At 37.7% G+C, this 23,746-nt stretch overlaps 1 protein-coding gene across 3 annotated transcripts; it reads right to left on the reverse strand.

Moving 5' to 3' along the window:
• Window positions 1-4,915: 4,915 nt before the first annotated feature.
• On the reverse strand, window positions 4,916-10,176 carry LOC131776103 (uncharacterized). Of its 3 annotated transcripts, none has more exons than XM_066171358.1 (5): window positions 10,119-10,176; window positions 9,045-9,155; window positions 7,106-7,439; window positions 6,576-6,713; window positions 4,916-5,524 (listed from the first exon to the last, which is right to left on the reverse strand). In XM_066171358.1, exons 3-5 carry the CDS (start codon window positions 7,416-7,418, stop codon window positions 5,055-5,057), a joined length of 921 nt encoding a protein of 306 aa, XP_066027455.1. In that variant the 5' UTR covers window positions 7,419-7,439; window positions 9,045-9,155; window positions 10,119-10,176; the 3' UTR covers window positions 4,916-5,054. The 3 variants fall into 3 exon arrangements, with proteins under 3 accessions (XP_066027455.1, XP_066027456.1, XP_058948225.2); XM_066171359.1 differs by lacking the exon at window positions 10,119-10,176 and adding an exon at window positions 9,757-9,811; XM_059092242.2 differs by lacking the exon at window positions 10,119-10,176 and having other exon boundaries at window positions 9,055-9,179.
• Between the last annotated feature and the right edge of the window lie 13,570 nt (window positions 10,177-23,746).

Consider the following 23,746-nt stretch of genomic DNA (forward strand, 5'->3'; position numbering starts at 1 on the left):
GGCTTTGACTAAGGAAATCCAGTTTATCAGGAGTTAGATATCGCAGAACTCAGTGCCCTCACAGCGTACGAGGGTCATTTAAAGCGGAAAGGCTAGCTTTGGCAGAGAGCTTTAGTCAAGCCACAAGGGAGTTATATTTTTTCGGGATCTTTGAAGCCAACAGGAGATATTTTGGGGTGTATAAGACTCTATGGAAGTAGTGTGCTAATGTTGTACACCGCATGGGGAAAGAGATTGTTTGAATTCATTCTTTGCTTCAATCTCTCTCCTTTGGGTAATTGAGGAGAATAGACGGCTGATTTTAGAATAAAAGTTACAAGAAGAATGATAATCATCTCGTCACTAAACAAACTAAGAAAAACATTTTTATTTGTATACGATTAAAAATCAACATCGATGTTAATCTGTACAAGCCAAAGAGCATTTCTGCTTTCATCTGGAATCTCTGTACAAAACGTATCACTACGGTGAGTCAGCTTTTATCATCATGTTACATGTCCTACGGCACTGCTAAGAAATACACACAACTTTGATTACTTATGAAGTTTAAAAGGATGAGGGTGAGTTCTTTTGTAAACAAATATCATTTTTCAAAACTCTCACCGATAACCTTCATTATTGACATCTGCTTCCCGTAACATGTACGCACGAATGGGTATCGCGAATGACACGGTGGTGGAATCGATTCAAGCTGTTCTTCCCGCTTCCGTCACGATGATCGTTTGGGCTGATGTCACGACGTAACGCTTTACTTTCTTCAAAGCCGCCACCGACCTGGTCACGGTCACGATAGACGAAGTCTTCTTTCTGTTGAACTGGGCCATCAAAACGGCGGAAATGGTGTAATCCTTACCGTTTGGATGAAAAGTAAGAAAAGAGCGAATGTGGTCGGTATCTAAACGAAAGAAAACAAAAATTTTCGATTGCTCACGTAGGTTATTCTATTTTGGTACACCAGTTCTTTGATGAATGCTCTCAGAAGTAACGTAAACAGTGTTAAACACTGTGATTGGATGTAATAGGTGTGTTGAGACAAGGGGTCGTTTTTGGATGCGGAACAGCACGTACTACGGTGCTTTATTTTTTTTCCCGCGTTCCTTCTCTCGCACGTTTTTCGCTCCTTGCGCTTCCTTGGCGTTTACCCACGATTACTTTTAAAAAAGCTGCATATTGAGCAAGCTATACTTGAAGCCATTTTCATGCTGTATGGCCAATTTCATGAACGCGAATTCCTTTCCAGTGATTTATTGGCGGGAATGATGTTTTTTTTTCCAACGAGTTTAAAAATGCTTGTGTTTTCTCTCAATTGGTTATTCAACTGATTAACCGCAACAGACTAGAAATAACAAATTAAAAATCTTTCAAATATTTTATAAGTTACCTAATTTTGAGAGAGTATAATACGGAAATCCCCTGTTCTATGACCCATTTATGTATTAGTCCTTAATCAGTCAGAAGCGAGATATCTCTGAGTATCCGATGTCTGCTCTGAGATTTTCGATTGTTTCAGTGAGACATCATTTTGTTCACCAGAGGACTCGCGTTTAACGATGGGCACGAGTAACATTAATGATATCAAAAACGATGTCAAGGCAAAAGAGATCATACCCAAAAAGATTAAACATCTCGACCACTTACAAGTTGTTTTTTTTTCTAACTATATTTATCTGTGTCTACGGCTATCCTATCTTCTACTTCTTGGGAGGTATTAACGCTCCAACATTTTTCAAACTTTACAACCGGTTATTGAAACATAAGACTTTTTCTGGAAGAAAATGCCAAAATAAATTTACCTACCTAAACACGATTCAAAAGAAGAGTCTGCAACAGCTCTCCTTGATCCAAAAAAGCTTTAGAGACGGAATTTTTCACTGTGATTCTCAGCTCTTCGGTCGCCTTATGTACGTTTCATTTTCAAAATCTATTCGACTCAAATTTCGAGGATTATTTTTTAAGCGATTAGAGGAAATTCAACACTGTTCCTTTGCATTAAAACTTGCTCATCAGCATAAAACTCGGACTTCCAAGTAAGATAACTGTTTTTAGAATTACTCTTACATAAATTTCTGTTTCTCGAAAGTAAGGCAACATAAATTCAACACAAACGATTAAATATCTATAACATTTTCTTTGAAATAACTGAGGCAAGCCCCTGTACTGACATTTAAATCATAACAAGGAGAAGAGCAGATAGACATAAGCTGAATTTAAGAAAAAATATGAGTGTTGATTTTAAAGTAATTTCTTCACTCTTCTTGTTCAAGACTGTGCACATGAGCAGTTAGTTTTATATAACAACAAATGGACTTCACCGATGCAATATATAACTGGCTCTCTAATTTCTTAGAGGGAGGAAGACAAACTTCTGTTTGTTCAGGGATCACTAATTTATGTTCCATTTACCCCAAATAACAATGAGTTTAATTATATCCTAGTTATGCCTTTCAGCAAAACAAAATAAGACACCTCAACGCTCTCTTCATTGTGTGACTTTATCTACCGGACATTTGTGCTCTTTCAGCAAAATAGCAATAAATAGGCATCATCAGCCATTGAATTTGCCTCTAAATCATATACGTATGATTAAGTCCAGGATGAGTAGACCAAGCGGGCTACGAAATAAATTCCTGTAGTTTGCAACATCAGTTATTTCATCATAAGGTTTTCTAGACTGGGTTTTTTTCAATTCTTAAAAGATAGGTTAGAAAGGAACTTGATCCTAAAGGAAACAAAGGAAGTTCTTTATCCAGATTTCTACAAGGAAAAAGCACTTGACGCTGTTACAAAATGACGTTTGTTATCGTTTACATTAAGTTTGTGTTTCAAGGATGTGTTACGACTACATATGTTTATAGAACACGCGGAAATGGGTTCACGGGTTGTGAAATTCCTTATTTCAGTTAATCCCATCGGGCTAAGTTACTAAAACCTCTGTAGTTTTCGAATACCAACAAATTTTTAAAAACGGATTTTACCATTTTACCAAAATTAACGTTAAAAAGCAACGACGTTTCGACTGCTCAACCGACATGTTCAAGTTGAAGGATAAAATTTTTTTCTTGCACTTACATAATCAATTGTGAAAATGCTAATGAGAAACTGACTAAAACTCAAAATATTTACATAGATATAATACGAGAAAATTATCTGTAGTTTTCCAACATTTATTGCACAACTTCCAGCCACAAAGAGTTCCGTGGTATCCAGCTAATTGTATGGTAGCAAGTAGAAATAGAACTAAACCATGATTTTGACGCTTCAGACGGCTTAAGTATGGTTAAACAACTGGTCTGAGACTGGGTGCGAATCCATCGCAAAATACCCCTGGTTTGTGGACATGTCATCAGATTTTATCTCAGTGCTCTGTTTGCAGCGAACGTCATCAGGCTATATCATGTGGTATCTTGACCGGGAGAGTCGTAAAATAATTTTAAGAGTGAGAGGCACAAATTAGGGTTTTGTGAAGAGCAGGAAAAGAAAACAAAAGCTTCAAAAAATAATATTTTCGTTCTAATAACTCCCTAAAAAAAATACGCGACTTCAGTTCTTTATTATTAGATGTTTGCGAGGGAGATAATTGGTTAAGTTCAGTGGTTTATTAATTTACTAGTAGTTTATTTTTTTATTTTAGTTTCCCAAAAGAAAACAAAAGGAATTCCTAGTTACGAATATCCATGCGGAATAACAGTATTAAGTGGCCTTAAAAGGCCATTAAGTGGTGATAATATTGATCGTGAAATACCTTGTTTATTTAACTCTATGCCCTTAATTGCATATGGATCAGGAGTAAGACCAATCATCAAGCGCGTGGTAATCAGCGTATTGTAAAGGCCGAAATAATATTATTTAGCTATGGTTGTTACACTTAAAGCGGCTACAATTTGGTCCAAAAATGGTTTAGATTCTTAGGGTTCGAGCCAATGGTAAAATAATTTTAGAATCCATTGATTTTTTCATGACGTTGATTCTTTGTTTCATGTTTAGCCGAGTTGGCGGTAACAGGTTACGGAATTGTCCTGTTCTGTGTCATCCCGTTCTTTGTTGTACCGTTCTGTGTCATCCCGTTCTTTTTTGTATCGTTCTGTGTCATCCCGTTCTTTGTTGTATCGTTCTGTGTCATCCCGTTCTTTGTTGTACCGTTCTGTGTCATCCCGTTCTTTGTTGTACCGTTCTGTGTCATCCCGTTCTTTGTTGTACCGTTCTGTGTCATCCCGTTCTTTGTTGTATCGTTCTGTCTGTAATCAAAACTGTAACAAATTTGAGGAATTCCTCAAAAGCCCAACTCGAGCACCGATAGGACAGTTTTTAGGAAGTTGTTGATCAATGGGTTTTGAGGTTTTATTGGTTCATGGGAGTGAGAAGAATGTTTTTGGGAGGCTGTTTGTCTTGTTCTTTGTTTTCTCTTAATTGTTCATGACTTCCCTGTTTTGTTTCGCTTTCTTCTTCTTTTTCTTTTATTTTTTAATCGAGGTTCAGTTCAAAAACCCACGATAAATAAGCACTTATTTGAATTAATTTTGTCGGGTCTAGAACAAAGACATAGCAGTCCTCAAATAGTGAAACAAAAGATGAAAATGCAAAGACTAGCAAAAACTAACGATAAAAACCGACGTTTCGGTGTCATCATGACGCCATTGTCAAGGAGAAATAAAAAATGAAGTTTGTGGCAAAGTGTAACATTAAATTAGCATAAATATGTTACGAGCTAATTAAACAAATACTTTTGCGCGAATTGAATCGCTTTGCACGTTCAGAGTGGGTTTTAAGTCTCTGATGAAAAGCATTTCGTTCACCAAACAATCGAACTTGTTACTACACTTTTTCAGAATGCTAAAACGTTTCAGTAGGTCTTTCGGATGAAAGAAAAAAAAGATGAAAAGGTCTTAAAACTAATTTCTTGATTTTCTCTCCGTCTTGTTTAAATTGAAAGTTTTCTTTCTTAAAATGTAACTGTTTACTGTGTTAGTATACATGACAAGCGTTGGTTCATAATCTAATTTCTCTTTTTAAGTCAGTTTTGAAATCAACGAAGGCAAGGTCTTCAATGGAAAAACTCACACATAAAATGCATATACATCAACACAAGTTTTCCCACTCTTGTTCTCTTCGCCACGATCCACCATATCCGGTCCGTACCAAATCTGCATCTCTTGATTGTTCGAAACAGACAGTGGATTGACGAGGGTACGAAAAACGAGCTCAGTTGACTTATGATGATATCCAGGAAGACTGTAAAAGTGGGGTTTTTCTTCTGGTCCTTTGAAATCCTTCAGGTCGTAAGCAGGCGGCAAGACAGGTTTCTTATCGACATCCGTGATGATTGTCGTCAAGTCTCCTTGGTATCGTGAATGAGTGCAACCCCAGTAGGATGCACCAGTCCAAAGGTTGCAGTGCACCGATCCTGACCTGTGAATAAGCTTCATTGTCTTCACTCGTCCACTTTTTGTCATGTTGAAGGCGCCATACTCGTTATCTTTGGCTCCAAAGCAGACAGGCACTTCACCATTTATTTTTTGCCAGCCCTCTGAAATAATGTAATACACTAATAATTTAGGTAGTGAGTCTTGATAGTTTTATTTTATGTGGTTAATGGTAACTAAAAGTCATTTGCAAGATATGTTCCAATGATAAAAGAGGTAACTGAATAATTAATTCAGTGATTGTCCAACTCATTGAACGATCAAAACAATTTCGTGTGAGGGAGAGAATAATTCATGTCTAACTCATTCATCCTTCTCCGGGTTTGTTTATATTTCAGCGTTATCACCAAAACAAAGCCATTATCATTGTTCCTAACTCTTTTTGCAGAACACCGCGGCGAGATTAATATTTTAAAAAATACCTATGTCGGAATGTAACAACACATCAATTCACCTTTTGGGCTTTAGATTAGTAAACAAACCCTGAAAGTTCGGACATCGAGTCGAGCTCGCAGCACATGTGTCCAAACTTCGGCTTTGGAAATTTTTCTTAAATAACTTCCCACTTTCAAGAAGCGTCTCTTCGCTCAAAATTGACATCTTTCTTTTGGCATTTATTTGATCGTTTATTAAGCAAGTTGTCATTTCGCTGCCGTTGAAGCAGATGCGAAGAATATTACAGGAAGCGTTGCGGCATGGAATAATCGAACTAGTTCTGCGTACGGTGATGTATCTGATCAGGTATTTTCAGGGTGTTTAGTGTAGATTGTCAGATAAATCCCCGTCCGACAGGAAATTAGTGCCCACGAATCGCTGTAGGACGTGAGGAAGCCTTCATTCCCAAAAATAAAACCGATTTCAACTCTATGAACGTGTACGATTGCAGTTGTTTAGTAAATGTATACCTAAACATAATGGTTACGACAAAGAGATGAGCTTATGGCACCTGAAAAACAATTCACGATACCTCGAGAAAATTTTCCAAAGCCGAAGTTTGGACACATGTGCTGCGAGCTCGACTCAATGTCCGAACTTTCGGGGTTTGTTGACATCAAAAGTCACGTGATACTACACGTGAAATATAAAGCCCAAAAGGTGAATTTAAGGAGGCAGTGGAGGGATGATTGAGTCCACCAATGTAGTAAAACAATTTACCTTTACAATAAGCCTCGATGACCTCGCCATTCTCTTCAGAGTAAATCCAGTGTATTCCGTCAATCATCTCTTCGCCTTCACTCGCTTTGATCTCACCGCAGGTATCCGCTGGAAGTTCTTTGATGGATCCGAGGGGAACTGCGTCAGTAAAAACGAATTACAAATAGGTAGTTTACACCATCATGCAATTCGATACCTCCTGATATGACTTGAGCATCTGATTTTTTTAGGCATGGAAATAACAAGGTAAAGAAGAAAGCTTCCCCCTTTGCTAACCATGTAAAAGCAGGAAGAAATGAAAACTGTGCTACAGTAATTCTATTTGATTATGAAGTAGTTAAGATGAAAGACAACAACCATGAAAGGTCTTTCAAGGTCTTCCACAGGTCCTTCATAGAAATATGTATCTTTAATTATGTATACGCCTGAAATCTGAGTTTTTAGCAATTGTGATTGTAATATAACGGATAAAAATACTTCCATACTAAGAAACGAGTAGGCGAAACTACTAAACAAAAGTAAAGGGGTACCTCTATTGTGCGAGCGTTTCATATAATATCTCCTCTGATCTGGCATAAAATCTTCCGGTGTTGCTTCCTTTGTACGATTGTTCAGTTCACAGATCGTTTGAGCAATCACGAAATTGTAGCTCTGACACGTGACTTCTTCCTCACACCGGAAATAACACATTTCAGGCAACCCAACCCGATACGTCATAAATGTATGACCTCTGAGGAACATCCCACCAATAGAGTGTTCCCCTGCTTGACATTGGCTGCTGGCGTTGAGGATACCAATCTGGGACATCAGAAACATGATTACCAGCGACAACTTTGGAGTCATTGTCAGGTTCCAGACGCTGCCCTTAAAATGACAAAGGCGAGCTATCACTTTGTTAGAGATTGCGACTGGTTACGAGGAGAGAATATCTTTTCAAATTGAAAACTTCTTGAACACACAAGGTAGGGGTGGTTGGATGGAGCAATAGCCGTTTAGAAAACGCACTCACATGTGCGCACTTGACCCATTGTATTTCTTAAAGCTTTAGAGTCATAGACATTACCTTTGAAATTTCCTAAACAGCTTATGAGGTGACATGTTAAGAAAGAGCCAGAATCATTTTTTCGCTTAAAACTGGTTTGTTTCCGCATTTAAAATACTGATGAAATTAATTTTGGAGATGTTTTCCTACAATAACCCTCAGAAAGGTGTCGGAGATTTTCTGGAGAGGGCGTGCCTTTTTATTTCTTTTGCTTACACCCTCGTAAGGTTTGGTATTCTAGTTACGATATTTCCTTATATAAAAGGGGCCTTAACCTCACAACCAAAGCGAAATGAGACAGAGGCTTGAAATATGTTTTCGCAAGTATCGTGCCGCTTTCCAGAAGACACGTTAAGTAGTTCACCCAAATGAGTTAATTTGACATATAGTAAGAACGAAAGCTAATTCTTGATAGGAAAGTTCTAGAGAAGTTAGTTTCCGTTATTCTAATGAAATATTACTTAATGCACATATTGCGATCATGATAGCTGGCGGTGAATTTCAATTAACATGAATGATGACAGGAACTTGTCAAAACGCAGCGAACATTTAATGGCATCCAAAAACAAGTTTTTGCGACAAATATTTTTGTACCCACCTTTTTTACAAAATATTTGCCTAAGTTCTCGCCGATCGAACAGCGAAGAGACTATCTTCGCCCTTAAGATTTTTTTAAGTATCATCTATCATAATACCACCTGCTTCTCCTGTTCACCAGAAGAAAACACACGCTGCCTTGGGGCTCGTTTAGCTTTGTTGGGGAGATGAAAAGAGTCGTTTAAAGATTACCTACCAGTCCTAACAAAATGTGTGACTTATAAAACTATCCTGGGTCGTAATTTTAAGACACCTAGTCGTAGACAATTTTTATATGACTAATTTATCTTCTATCCGTTTGGTCCAGTGACGGTTTCCCTTTATATGACGGTCAGTACTTATTTTCTCCAACAATTCTTATATACGAACTGTATGAACTAAACCGGAATATCATTTTTAGAATCCTGCAAGAGAGTCTCAATGGGAGAGACCGTTAGCTTTAAAGCGGCACAGAAAACTTAGTGTTTAGACGTAAAATTGACGAATTACAACCGTTGGTCGTTAAAAAGGTAACAGTAATATTTTTTCATTCAATCGCAATGGAGAAAAATTAAACGTTACCGTAAATTAGCCAGAAATTTAGCTGTTATCCGTAAGAGTCATCACCTCATTAAAAGCTTTCTGTAATGAAAATCGCGTTCAGAGACAGGGGACTTTTAGCTTGCTCAAATCCACTTCTATGATTATTTTGAAAATTTCTTACGGCATCTTGAATCATCAGAGAATGAAGTATGTAGCTTTATCGGCTGTCATGGAAAAGCTTACTTAAAGAAATAAAACAGGGAACTTTGCAGACGATCTTCAAAATGAAAAAAATAATTTTACCTTACCTCAACGTACCTCAACTTCCTTACCTGAAGAATAACTTTTAACTTATTAGGGGGTTGTTCTTAGAGTCGACAGGCGCTGTTACTTGTTACCACTGTTCGCCGAATGTCCAGCTAAAATGTAAAAGTCAGTTTTGTTCGCCAGTAGTCGTGGACGTTTGTTAATGAAAAAATTTCACTCAAATAAAACTAGATCTAAATTTCTTCCTGTTTTCGTTCATTTTTTATTAAAAACCCTTAATAATATACTTGATAAAATTACGCGCGTCTGATTAGCTGATTTCATGTGACACGAATGCAAATTACAACAGCGCTAAAAACTTTCCACCTACACTGTTTAGATTAAATATGAGTTACACACACAGAAACTGCCAAAGTTACATTTAGAATAAATATGGAAACCTCTTGGATGTGCACGGCAAGAGACTAGCACTTTTTACCTCATTGAAAACAATTGCTTCAAAAAAACGACGCTTACCATCCTTCATGACATTTTAAATAGGATCGTTTAAGCGCGCAAATTACCCACAAATGCGGGAACTAATGCATCATGGCTTCCACTAAGTTTAGAAACAGAAAAAAAGCAAATCGACTGACTTGAAAAGGAAGTAACGATTAATTTGAATCGAGAGAGTGTTTCAGCGAGGCACAAAATTACTAGAATTTACAAGCCAAATGTTTACTACTGATGTAGTTTAGTTATTGTTATATTTACCAATAGAATCGAGTATGTCACCCTCGACCATCTGTCCTCGCAAGTTAATTTAGCACCTCGAACTTCCTTAGATCGACAAGGAAAACTTTTAGCTTTGTGATGTTAATGTCGTGAATGAGTCGTTTGTATGGTGCCGGTAGTGGTTGACGCCTGTTGAGGGGAGTCTGTTCCAAGTTAGTAAATCAGCTTTCTAGGGTCAGTCGTTGAAAGTAGTTGGTGCAAGGTTAGGCATTGCGCAGAGTCCCAGTCAATAGTGTGGTTCGTAAGTCGGTGATGTTCAGCAATGTGATTGTTGACATCGCCCTTCCTCGTCGCTCGTTTGTGTTCAGTCAGTCTATTTGTGAGGTTTCTGCTAGTCTCACCGATGTAGGAGGCATGGCAGTCGGAGCAATTGATCTTGTATACTGCTCCTTGTCTGTTCCTCGGTCCGTCTTTGTTAGTCAGTAACTGACGTAGTGTGATCATAGGTTTGTGAGCGACGCGGATATTGAATGGTTGTAGGATGCGCGAGATTTTTTCAGATATGCCTTTTGTAGCGGCACCCGTGTTCCGCCCTTTTTTTAGGTCATGTATGCGTCGCGGATTTCTACTCATGCGCGCTAGTTTTGTTGTGTTATTGACCACGCGGTCCGATGCTAGAGCCCGGAAAGGCGTAAGTTTTTACCTTTCTGCTTGCCGTTTTCCAGTTTTTCTGTATACCAACTGTACATCTGTATATCTAGTTTGACAGATTTACTTCTTTAGCGATTTGGAGATGTATTACGCGTGTGGATTTGTGATTAAAGCTATGATAAGCTGTTCAAGTCAAATGGGTGTTTTGGATTTCGGACCCGCGCTGGCATACCCTTTATGTATGGTATAGTTGCTGTGGTCGTAGGAGTTGCGTTGTCGTTAGCTTCGGTAGTAGTAGTAGGTCTGTGAGTGTTACGTTGGATGAAGTCTGTCGGCAAGTCCGTCGGCAAGTCGAAAGGGCGCTTTCCTCGATGTTCTGCATCACAATTTCTGCTACAACAACAGACTGTAAATACATTTACTGTATTACGTTCGCTTGGACGACAGAGCGAAAGACTTGCGAACGACTACATCACCTACGTTAGCACTGTCAGACGAATACGACAACAACTCTGGTTTAATTACCGCTGTAAACTTTCTCCCTTGCAGTGATAACATATCTGTCTAGCATTAAATCTCTCCTTAACACCGTACCCGACAAAGCAAAATTAGAGGCTTGTTTAAGCCACGAAAGATCCTAAATGTAGGGTGGACTTACATTGTTTAACGACTTAACCATTCTTCACTAGCACTGAATTTCATTGTCTCGCGATAAAAATCTTTCTTTCATATGGATTGGATGAAGACCACCACAAATTAATTATCCAATCTACAAGTGGACAATTCTTTGCTCTGTTCCTAAGAATGGACAATGTTTCTCATGATATTAAATTTGCATTTTATTCTAATGTTCTCATTTTGTGCTCAACCACTCGAAATGTGTATTTAACTCAAGAGATGAAATGTTAATTATATCTGCCACGATTAAAAAGAGCTAAAAATACACATGTGGTAATGTTTGAAATCATGCACGACCCTTTGCAATGATAAAAACGAAAACTATCTTATAGATCAGCAGCTCTGCTCTAAAGTGGTGTTATATTATTCTAAAAAGTCTTTATTGATAATGGAACTAGCACCCGATTTCACCCGCTCTACTCGAAATTATGCTTTCATATCCTGTAGAAGAAGCTCATAATAAATCATTAATTTGATAACTTAATCTTGATGTCCTCATCATAATATTGAAAAATTCTGGAATAGATTTCTCTGAGCAAGAACTGCACTTTTGTATTCGCATCTACATTGTACTGAATGGGAGCTTGAGAACGCAAACTTATCAGGGTAAATCCCAAGCAAAACTCAAAAGCAATTGCGTTTTTATAAAAACTGTTCCTATGCTGTCCTTGTGTTCTCATTAGTTGATTTTACAATTCTAAATACTTCAAGCATTTTCTAATTATCAATTCATGATAAACTGCACTATTCCAATAGATTGGAAAGGGCCCGAAATTGACAATAAAATCACACGTTGAAATTAAAACCATTTTTAAGTTAGCCAAAATATGCATGTAATCTGGCAATTCCATTTACGTGATGTTTTAATTCTAGGTTTAAAATTCAAATTGTAACCCAAGATGAAATATGTTTCGTCTGCTTAGAAATATCCCAACATTAATATTTTATGGTACAATGTTTTGCTGTGTGATCATTATTACTGAATCGGTAGTATCCTCGCAAAAGTTATAGAAACTTGAATGCAAGCTCTCGATTTCAACTTGTGAAGCAACATTGTGACACTGGCATGAACAGATTTATATTTGCTCCTATTATGCAACAGTTCCACTCAGGTTTTTGGCTGATGTCTTTCATGTCCAATCGTGTGATCTATTTTTTATCTTGTTTAGGCAATTGTCGGCAAAAGTGTAAACATTTTCCTTGCCTACTGCTGTGCATATAGGCTTGATTACGAATCTCTGAGAAGGATGTATGGCCTGCGAACAGTTTTCCTCGAATGTTGTCAACTTGGACGGCCTCCAAATTGATTGAGTAGTCTTTATGGTCTTACTGTAAAGAAAACATCGATCATCTTTGACATACTGAAGCAAAAATATTGAAGGTCACTTCAGGACAATTCCAAACGTAACTTTATGTAGTAAGGTTTTCACAACGTCACATTGAAGCCGTATAACCACAATTTCGGGTTATGCCTTTTTCATTTCCCGTTTCATTATATAGCAGAAATGATTAGTCAGAAGAAAAATTCCTACAGGCAGCAAGCAGAAAAATAAAGTTTACCACTACGTGGTAAACTTCCCTTTTTGTGGTAAACTTTCCCTTCTTCCCTTTGTTTACAATCTGGTTGCTATGGTACCTGATCATAAGCCAAATTTATATCACGTCCCGTAGATCCGTGTCACCCACGCAAAGTTCAAAACACGCAAACGTCGAGTGGGCGCAATGTAAGGAACTACGGATAAACATGACAAACTAACGCCTCATGTTGTATTACACAGGAAGTGTTTGTTCAGGTGCAACAATATGTGGAAGTGAGCAAAGAAACTACTCGTTATTTTGCTCGCTTGAGAGGGATGCTACAAATTAGAACTGTGGCGGAATCGTTCTTCAGACCGATATTTACTTTGAACTAAATTAAACTAACTTACCTGTTCAGTGTGCGAGGCTTCTAACGGCTGAGTTACTCCAACTGCCTAACTAAAAGCAGAAGCAACTTGAATCTCGACATACCTAGGAAAATTAACACGTTTTTGATTGTGCCGTGAGTATTTTGTGGTCGATTTCTGGGAACCGAGGCAATGAAATAAACGTTGTCATGTAACCTACAGGGACCAACAACTGTGTCGTAAGTGCAACTGGTTAACAGTAACAGAACCAGAGAAACAAATAAACAAAGTAGTTCTGAAAAACAAATGCTTTTCATTTGACACTAATACGAGACTGAGATAAAAATAGAGTCTCCCTCGAAGATTTCAACCCTAAGGGTTCTTTAGTAACAAACTTCCTGCATACCGCAAGGATCAGCATTGCCGCAAAGTCGTATGTTTAAATAGGTCAGAGCAGGCTTTGGGGGTCGTTTTGTCAATGGAGGATAAAGTTTCGATATGACTATATTCTTTGGGTCAACAATCATTGGCTAGAAGGCTGGAGGCAACGAATTGTCTTCCAAACTTTGCAGAAGAAGTCCAAGTATTATGTATCAATTTAGTAATTACCTAGACCAACCTGAAGGTTGGCAAGCATGGACGAAGGCTGTAAAGATCTTCTGAACACTTCCACAAGTTGATTATTTTTAAGTGTTAATCTTAGTATCAAAAAAAATGGGATTTCACTTCGTATAACCCTTTCAACTTCCAAGCCATAAGTTTCCTTTAGGAAGTCTCCTCGCTAAAACTAGCCGTTATGCAAAGAATCATGTGAATAGGCTATAACACTACAGCTAAACGGAATTCTGATGAATTTTTCCTACACATTCCCATGTGCATCACAAATAGCGTCAGACAAAGACGACCCGCTTCAAGCAAAAAGTATTAATTATTAATACAATGATCGAAAAAAGAGCCTCCTTCACGGCGAACTCTTTCGTGTGTCAGTAGAGCTGCATGGAGAAATATCTAAGGTCTTGGGTTTCGGCTCAAGTGAATCATGAAAGCTGTTGTCCGGATTGATGAGAAACGGGACACAACTTTAACAAATAAGGCACGTTCCTTCGAACTCCTCTTCATCTGGGCGTCAACTTTTCTGGCTGTTCAAGCCTTTTGGTTTGATTTGTTTGAGGGTCGGAATTTACTCTGAGTTTACTTGCTGTAGCTTTAAGTCATTGAATCGATGAGTTGATTGATGCAATTTGAGGCGCTTCCATTTCATGCTAACAGACAGCTACAATTTTACATTACAGACATAAAAAGATAAAAAAAAGATAGCGTGAGATATTATAATTTCAAACTTTTAATTGCGGTAACATTTTTTTCTGGAGAGATCGAGTCGTTTAGTCTTTGATTTTAAAGTCACCTGAGTACAACATGAAAAGTGAAATGTCTTATTTGCTCTTGTTTTTTAAATTCAATAACCAAACAGGTTCCGACAATTTACGCCAGGTATAAAAGCCTGGAGACGAGCAAGTTTCAGAGGATTAATAGAAGAAGAGAACACCTTTGCGTCGACGAAGAGGAGAGAAGAATGGGTTTTAAAACTATCTTTATGGTGAGTGTTTCAATTGTTCAAACTACACTCACAGCTAAATTCATTTTAGTCACAAGAAATGTCGGTTTATGGCTCATTTGAAGCTAGATAATTTTGTTTAGGGAACGTGGTCGAGTGATTTTGGGTGTGCTTGAACAAGAGATAAACTCTCGGCTTGAAATATTTCCTTTCCTGGTATTCATATGTTCAACATCATATACAAGCAAGTGTTTTTTTTCTTATGAGTAGTACCACTCCTTAATCTATTGCAATTTGAAAATAGACAAACGAAAAACGTCCTATTAAGAATTGAACGGTAGATCTAACCAAGTATATATGTTCTGACAATTTTCGTTGAATCACTGAATAAATTGTGGAATGAGTCCTACATTTTCTGAACGCACTGACATTAGTACTTAAATGAAGCTTGTCATTTTCGGTCCAATTTTGCAGAAAAGGAATGTTGATAAAATTGCTTTCATACTTGTAGATCAAAATTTTCCTTCTTTATCTCAGTCCATCGCAGCCTATCAATTGGTACAAAGTTTCCTTCTCTACAAAGTATGTTCAAGTCCTGTTAGAGTCCCTGAGTTGCCAGAAAACCAGGTTTTAGCAGATCTAAAGAATGGCAGTGAATCTACAGGTGCGCTGTCCGATAAACTGTCTTCTTTACTTGAACTGCACGAAGAAGATAGGCAAAGGAGCAGTACAGAAAACCATCCTCTCCTCTCACGAGTTTCTCGCTCACTGAACCCCTGCGAGGAAAAGAGAGTCCGAAAGTGGAATCATTGTCTTGAAAGATATATCATTGAGGTTCATTGCAAGAAGCATAGTGTTGGTTGTTATTCACCGGGAAATATTCCACCGAAATGCAAGAAAAATTTCAAAATCGTTTTTGGTTCAAGTGGTTCTTGTACAATGGCTTCGAATTGCAAGTGCGCGGCGTCACGCAATTTTTGAAACCATTGCACAGGGCCGTTTCTGAGCTCGCCCATCGTAACTATTGATTATGTGATATATGTAGTCGTTATAGACATAAGTTATGCTGATTTACCTTTTGAACGAATCAAATAAATTATATCTTAATCGTAAACAACAGCCATTGTAAATCGTGATCGCCTCGACCGGCATAGTGTGCTCCTGAAAAGGAATGGTGATGCTGACTATTTCGAAAACTTGGGAGGAAGTGATAAACAGAGTCATGACTTCTTACTTCCGCTAAGGAAGTTAAAAACGTCTAACTTTGTCACCTACAGCAATCCATCTACCAGGACAACCCTCGCCCTGATGATCAGACTACGCAATAAACTTGATCTTTTCAGATGTACTTTCAAGTTTGTCGAGATTTCAAATAAATGATAACAAGCTTATTTCGAAGTGCAGCATTCGTGGAGAGTTAGCACCTTAAAAACATTAGGTATAGTAATGGGGGTGAATAGTAACGTCACCCATTGTTTATCTTTCAATGGTTTAAGTTACAGTTATTTGTTTACGAGATGACCGCCAGAAATTTCCGGTCTACCGGCTACGGGTTTTGCATCTTGGAAAAACATTTGATCGATATTTCTTTGATTCTATTCTGATCCTCGCCATAATTAATCATCTTTGTTTCTCTCTAATTCATTTAGAGTTGTTAGTTGTACGTCACCCCAAATAAATACTACCATAAATTTAAAGAGGATCCTTTGAACGTTTAAGTTGATGGCCTGATATCTTTCAATATTATCAAAACAATGATTGATTCATTTTTAATTTCGCAATTTACTTTCTGTTTACTCCTCTTTTTTATCCTCTGGGTTCCCTCTGGCACTGGTGCATCATTTTTTTGTATTAACCGGTTTACAACGGCTTTCGGTCTCTGCAATGTATTAAGGGAGGCGTAAAGACCAAAATTTAAGCCAAGGTCAGAAATAGCGAAGACCAACTGTTCATGTTCTCCATATCACAACTTGAAAGGTACACAGATTTTCGACGGCGTCTCAAAACTCCTCAAGTGTTCATATGAGACCATGTAAGCTCGAAAAGAAAATTCCTCCACTAATTAAATAGAGAGTCGATGAATGAGCTGAATACAGATAACATATCGCCATCTTAGGCCTTGTTGATAAGCCAGCTTATTTTTAGTCATCAGAACCGTAACGCCAACAAAAGTGCAAATTATTTATTGTTGCCTAATTTTAAGCATATCTGCCCTCGTTAAGATTAACATCCGGCTTAATAGGTAGGTAGACTTCCTGTTGAATCGTTTCACCGAAAACCATTAGAATCTCCCGCAAAACCGCGAATATAGTACATTTGTATTACTTCATGATCACCATGGACGTTGTTTTCCAAACCGGCTTTGACTAAGGAAATCCAGTTTATCAGGAGTAAGACATCGCAGAACTCAGTGCCCTCACAGCGCACGAGGGTCATTTAAAGCGGAAAGGCTAGCTTTGGCAGAGAGCTTTAGTCAAGCCACAAGGGAGTTATATTTTTTCGGGATCTTTGAAGCCAACAGCAGATATTTTGGGGTGTATAAGATTCTGTGGAAGCAGTGTGCTAATGTTGTACACCGCATGGGGAAAGAGATTGTTTGAATTCATTCTTTGCTTCAATCTCTCTCCTTTGAGTAATTGAGGAGAATAGACGGCTGATTTTAGAATAAAAGTTACAAGAAGAATGATAATCATCTCGTCACTAAACAAACTAAGAAAAACATTTTTATTTGTATACGATTAAAAATCAACATCGATGTTAATCTATACAAGCCAAAGAGCATTTCTGCTTTCATCTGGAATCCCTGTACAAAACGTATCACTACGGTGAGTCAGCTTTTATCATCATGTTACATGTCTTACGGCACTGCTAAGAAATACACACAACTTTGATTACTTATGAAGTTTAAAAGGATGAGGGTGAGTTCTTTTGTAAACAAATATCATTTTTCAAAACTCTCACCGATAACCTTCATTATTGACATCTGCATCCCATTATAGTACTTCCGTATCCGTATTCCTCCGGAGTGTGGTGAAGGGTAGGACCCGTCAATCAAATCGACGCTTGTATCCCCACAAGTGACATTGAATACCATCATACCGCCACAAATAGCAACTGACATGTTGAACTTGACGCACGAATGGGTATCGCGAATGACACGGTGGTGGAATCGATTCAAGCAGTTCTTCCCGCTTCCGTCACGATGATCGTTTGGGCTGATGTCACGACGTAACGCTTTACTTTCTTCAAAGCCGCTACCGACCTGGTCAAGGTCACGATAGACGAAGTCTTCTTTCTGTTGAACTGGGCCATCAAAACGGCGGAAATGGAGTAATCCTTACCGTTTGGATGAAAAGTAAGAAAAGAGCGAATGTGGTCGGTATCTAAACGGAAGAAAACAAAAATTTTGGGTTGCTCACGTAGGTTATTCTATTTTGGTACACCAGTTCTTTGATGAATGCTCTCAGAAGTAACGTGTTAAACACTGTGATTGGATGTAATAGGTGTGTTGAGACAAGGTGTCGTTTTTGGATGCGGAACAGCACGTACTACGGTGCTTTATTTTTTTTCCCGCGTTCCTTCTCTCGCACGTTTTTCGCTCCTTGCGCTTCCTTGGCGTTTACCCACGATTACTTTTGAAAAAGCTGCATATTGAGCATTGGCGGGAGTGATGTTTTGAAAGTTGTGGTAATTGCTTACGTCGTCGGCGGGTACAATGGGAAATATTACAACTGATCATAAACCACGAGATGAATACGTGTTTTTGCGATTTTTTGTAATTCTTTTTATTAGACAAATAAGCTGACAAACACTAAATCTTTGCCCATCGCCGGTGTTCGAAACACTCTCCAACGAGTTTAAAAATGCTTGTGTTTTCTCTAAATTGGTCATTCAACTGATTAACCGCAACAGACTAGAAATACCAAGTTAAATATCTTTCAAGTATTTTTAAAGTTACCTAATTTTGATGGGGTATAATATGGACATTCCTTGTTCTATGACCCATTTAGGCATTTTTCCTTAATCAATCAGAGCGAGATATCTCTTTGAGTATCCGATGACTGCTCTGCAATTTCCGGTTATTTCAGTGAGACATCATTTTGTTCATCAGAGGACTCGAGTTTTACGATAGGCACAAGTAACATTAATGATATCAAAAACGATGTCAAGGCAAAAGAGATCATACCCAAAAAGGTCATGGTTGTCACATTTCAAACATCCCGACCAAGTTGTTTTTTTTTAACTATATCTATCTGTGTCTAAGGCTATTCTATCTTCTACTTCTTGGAAGGTCGTAACGCTCCAACATTTTTCAAACTTAACAACTGGTTATTGGCCGTAGGTTAAAGATTTTGTGGCACAAATTTATTTGGCGAGATGTCTAGTTTCAGTAGATATATGTCTCACACTACTTTTCAAACCCTTTGAAACATAAGAATTTTTCTAGAAGAAAATAAATTTACCTACCTTAACACGATTCAACAGCAAAGTCTGCAAGAGCTCTCCTTGATCCAAAAAAGCTTTAGAGTCGGGAATTTTCATTGTGATCTCAGCTCTTCGCTCGCATTATGTACGGTTTCATATTCAAAATCTATTCGACTCAAATTTCGAGGAATATGTTTTAAGCGATTAGAGAAAATTCAACGCTGTTCCTTTACATGAAAACTTGCTCATCAGCATAAGAGACTTTCAAGTAAGATAGTAAGATTTCTGTTTCTCGAATGTAAGGCAAATTTAATTCAACACAAACGATTAAATATCTATAGCATTTTCTTTGAAATAACTGAGGCAAGTCCCTGTACTGACATTTAAATCATATCAAGGAGAAGAGCAGATAGACATAAGCTGAATTAAGCAAGAAACACGAGTGTTGATTTTGAAGTAATTTCTTCACTCTTCTTGTTCAAGATTGTGCACATAAGCATGTCAGCTTGATATAACTACAAATGGACTTCACCGATGCAATACATAACTGGCTCTCTAATTTCTTACAAGGAGGAAGACAAATTTCTGTTTATTCAGGGATCTCTCATTTATGTTCCATTTACCCCAATTAACAATGAGGTTAACTATATCCTAGTTATGCCTCTCAGCAAAACAAAACAAGACACCTCAACGCTGTCTTCATTGTGTGACTTTATCTACCAGACATTTTTCAACAAAACAGCAATAAATAGGCATCATCAGCCATTGAATTTGCCTTGAAATCATATACGTATGATTAGTCCAGGAGGAGTAGACCAAGGGCTACAGTTATTTTACTATAAAGTATTTTAGAGAGGGTCTTATTCAATTCTTCAAAGATAGGTTAGAAGGGAACTTGATCCTATAGGAAACAAAGGAAGTTCTTTTTCCAGATTTCTACGAGGAAAAAGTTTGTGTTTCAAGGATGTGTTATGACTACATCTGTTTAAAGAACACGCGGAAATGGGTTCACGGGTTGTGAAATTCCTTATTTACTTAATCCCATCGGGTTAGGTTGCTAAAACCTCTGTAGTTTTCAAATACCAACAACTTTTTAGAAACAGATTTTACTAGAAAAATTAACGTTAAAAAGCAGCGATACTGACTAAAACTCTAAAATATTTACACGGAGACAATACGAGAAAATTATCTGTAGTTTCCAACATTTAACTGTACAATTTTCAGCCACAAGTTCCGTGGTATTCAGCTAATTATATGGTAGCTAGTAGAATTATGATTTTGACGCTTCAGACGACTGAAATATGGTCAAACAACTGGTCAGAGACTGCGCGCGAATCCATCGCAAAATACCGCTGGTTTGTGGACATGTCTTCAGATTTTATCTCAGAGCTCTGTTTACAGAGATACGTCATCAGTCTATGTCACGTGGTATCTTGACCGGGAAAATCGAAAAATAATTTTGAGGGTGAGAGGCACAAATTTGAGTTTTGTGAAGAGCAGCAGAAGAAAAAAAGGCTTCAAAAAATAATGTTACGTTCTAATAACTCCTCCCTGAAAAATGCGTGAGTTCAGTTCTTTTATTATTAGATGTTTGCGAGGAAGAAAATTGGTTAAGTTCAATGGTTTATTCATTTATCTAAGTATAGTTAAATTTTCTAAAAGAAAACAAAGGGAATTTGCTTGAAGGGTTTTAGTCTCTAATACAGAATCTGAAAGTGAAATGTTCAGTGAACTTCAGCTGACTTGTGACTCATAAAAACACGCAAGTTTTTCCACATGACAAGTAGAAAACTGTTCAAGGCGAGTGTTTTATGAATGAACAACAACCGCATTCACCGGAACATGACGATCGCTTGGGATGACAGCGCCATAGAACTCGGCTGCAGTGATTGATGTGGCCTTCCACTCAACGCATCGGAAAGGATATCAGAGCAAGCTCTTATTTTTTCACTCGAAGGGCGGCCTATTTATGTATCTGAGGCTTGCTTCACTGTGATGACCGGAGACTGAGCCATGATGAGCTAGCTGCGATGGACCTCACCATGATCGCAGTCGCTCTGACACTGTCATAATTAGTATGAATTTTAACAGTTAGGCCAGTCTGGTTACATTTCTCATCGTTCCTGTTTTGTTCTGCTTTGTTTTTGAACACAAAACTTTATATACTATACGAGTGTTAGCTGTGTTTGATTTTTGTTACCGTATGTTAGCTGGCAAACTAACTGAGCGTGAAAACCTTTAAGACTCGGACTGTCCATTTTGTTTATTCTTTGAGGATTTTCGTCTCTGCTCACGTTTTAATAACGTAAATCAAGGCGCCTGGCATGTTTAATAACATTGGTTTGGTTCTTCTGTTGCTACTTGCCACCTAGCTTGTTCTGAAATTTCACTTCCAATTATCGAAAAAAGGCTGGAGAGAAGTCCCGGAAAAGGTCGGACATCGTACAATTTGGCAGATGGCGTAACAGCTTTAGCTCAGCTCTATGCTCTATAATCTCATAGAGCACGCTCTTTCAACCAATGACAGCGTGCGTCATATCCGAACTTTATTATAAAATTATTTAGCTATGGTAGTTACACTTCAAGCAGCTACAATTTGGTCCAAAAAAGTTTTAGATTCTCAGGGTTCGAGCCAATGGTTAAATACCATAAGTTGTGGACAAGTTCCTTTTCATAGTAAAACGTCATCAGGCTTTGTCACGTGGTATTTTGTGTGACGATAGGTTTTCGCGCCCAAACTGGAAAACTGAATCTTCACGGACGGCACAATAACAACTGGGGGAAATAACTCTGTAGAGACGACTCGGCAGCGAGAACGGAAACTCGTCACGATTTCCTGATACACGGAGATCTACTTCGAGCGAGCTTATACGGACGTCAAGGATAAGACAATCTTGGTTCCACAGTACTTTTATTTTAGGTCAGGCCAACAAGCGACATGACCTCTAGCATACTCTAGTTTGTAATCATCAAAGCTGTACAAGGTACTTGCTTAAGAAGTAACTGGTGTGAAGTGCTATTGTTACACAAATCGCAATATTTGAATAAGGACACAAAGGAGCGGAAAAGATCTCTTTGAAGTTAAACGAAAACTACTTAAATATTCCATCTGTTTCTTCGACGGAAAGAATCTCAGAATTAAAAAGACGGATGCAATAAACTCGAGGCCATTAACGTAGGAAACTTAGGTGCGAATTTACAGCTCTGATATAGAAAACAATACCTATCTTAATTGCAGTAGCGCAGCTCGGGAAATAAAAACGGAAAAGCAATTAAAAGTTTCTGCTTATCTATGCAAGATTGGATCGGAAACCATCGCATGAAAAGAAATTAGATTTACGAGTATAAACTCAGCTGCTATCTACCATGAAAACCAATGTTTCCAGAAAGACCATTAACACTTATATTAACCTGAAAAAACCATGTAATAAATAACAAAAGTGCCGACAACCAGGTGCATAGTAAAAGTGAGTAATCAACAAAATCCATTCTAAAAGCCACTGTGGTTTTCATGCATTTTTTGACTTATTAAAATGAAAGGACTTGAAATGGTTAAATGTGAAAGTTTACGAATAAATATGTACCGAATAACACACACGGGAAAATCAGTAAATTTTCCCGTAACATTTGTCAATAATGCCTGATAATATCAGTATGCAGGATCTGCTCTCCTTTTATCAGACTTTTGACTCGGGAATGACGACATGTGCTATAATGAAGTTTGTTTAGTAATAAAGGAAATCCTAAAGGAAACCAACGGAAATCCTGTCGGTGGGACTGATATCTGTCTAAAGGAATTACAAATTACAGAAAGCAATAAAAATCTATTGTTAATAGAAAGTTCAATTATTAAATCATTAAAAAAAATTAAATTACTAAATTTTCATTGGCTAGTGAATCACGATTTACACTCAAAAATTTGAGCTCAGAAAAGCCACATCCAGGACATCCTATCAAGAACAAAACAAAATATTTGGAGTTAATTAAAAAATTGAGGATATGTGGATGGTAAATATTCCAAAAATGGATTGTAACGTTAGAATATCGCGCACTCTCAGAATTAATTCTCTTTCATTGGATTTTACGTGAACATCTCGTGCTTTTTAAGGATTTTCTTTCCTTTGATTGTTACGATAGTTTCTCGAGCATTTTTAGGATTCTCTTTCTTGTTCACAAAGCATTGAGACAACGAGATGATCAATTTTCATCACATTTTGTTTTGCTACCAAAGAAGAACGTAAAAATTCATACAGAGAGTCTAAATAAATTGCCAATTTTTTTCCAGCAGGGCGAGGTAGTTGATCTTGCAATCTTATTGGTTCTTTGAAAAGCGAGATTTTTGAGGGTAACGGAAACGCCGGATAGATATTTTTCGAGTGGATAGCTTTATTCGACCTTCCAACGACCAGAGCCATGCAGATAAGTTTAGTATCCGTTGATTTTTTCATGATGTTGATTCTTTGATTCATATTTGGTCAACTTGGCCGTAAGAGGTTACGGAATTGTCCCGTTTTGCGTCGTCCCGTTTTGTCTGTAATCAAAACTATAGCAAATTTGAGGAATTCCTCAACAGCCCGACTCGAGCACTGTTATGACAGTTTTTAGGAAGTTGTTGATCAATGGGTTTTGGATTTTATTGATTCATGGAGTGAGAAGAATGTTTTTGGGAGGGTATTTGTCTTGTTCTTTACTTTCTCTCAACTGTTTATGACTTTTTTGTTTTGTTTCGCTTTCTTCTTCTTTTCCTTTTATTTTTTAATTGAGCTTCAGTTCGAAACTCACCATAAATAAGCACTTATTTGAATTAATTTATCAGGTATAGAACAAAGACAGC

Source organism: Pocillopora verrucosa, chromosome 8 (assembly GCF_036669915.1).
Source record: "Pocillopora verrucosa isolate sample1 chromosome 8, ASM3666991v2, whole genome shotgun sequence".
NCBI lineage: Eukaryota > Metazoa > Cnidaria > Anthozoa > Scleractinia > Pocilloporidae > Pocillopora > Pocillopora verrucosa.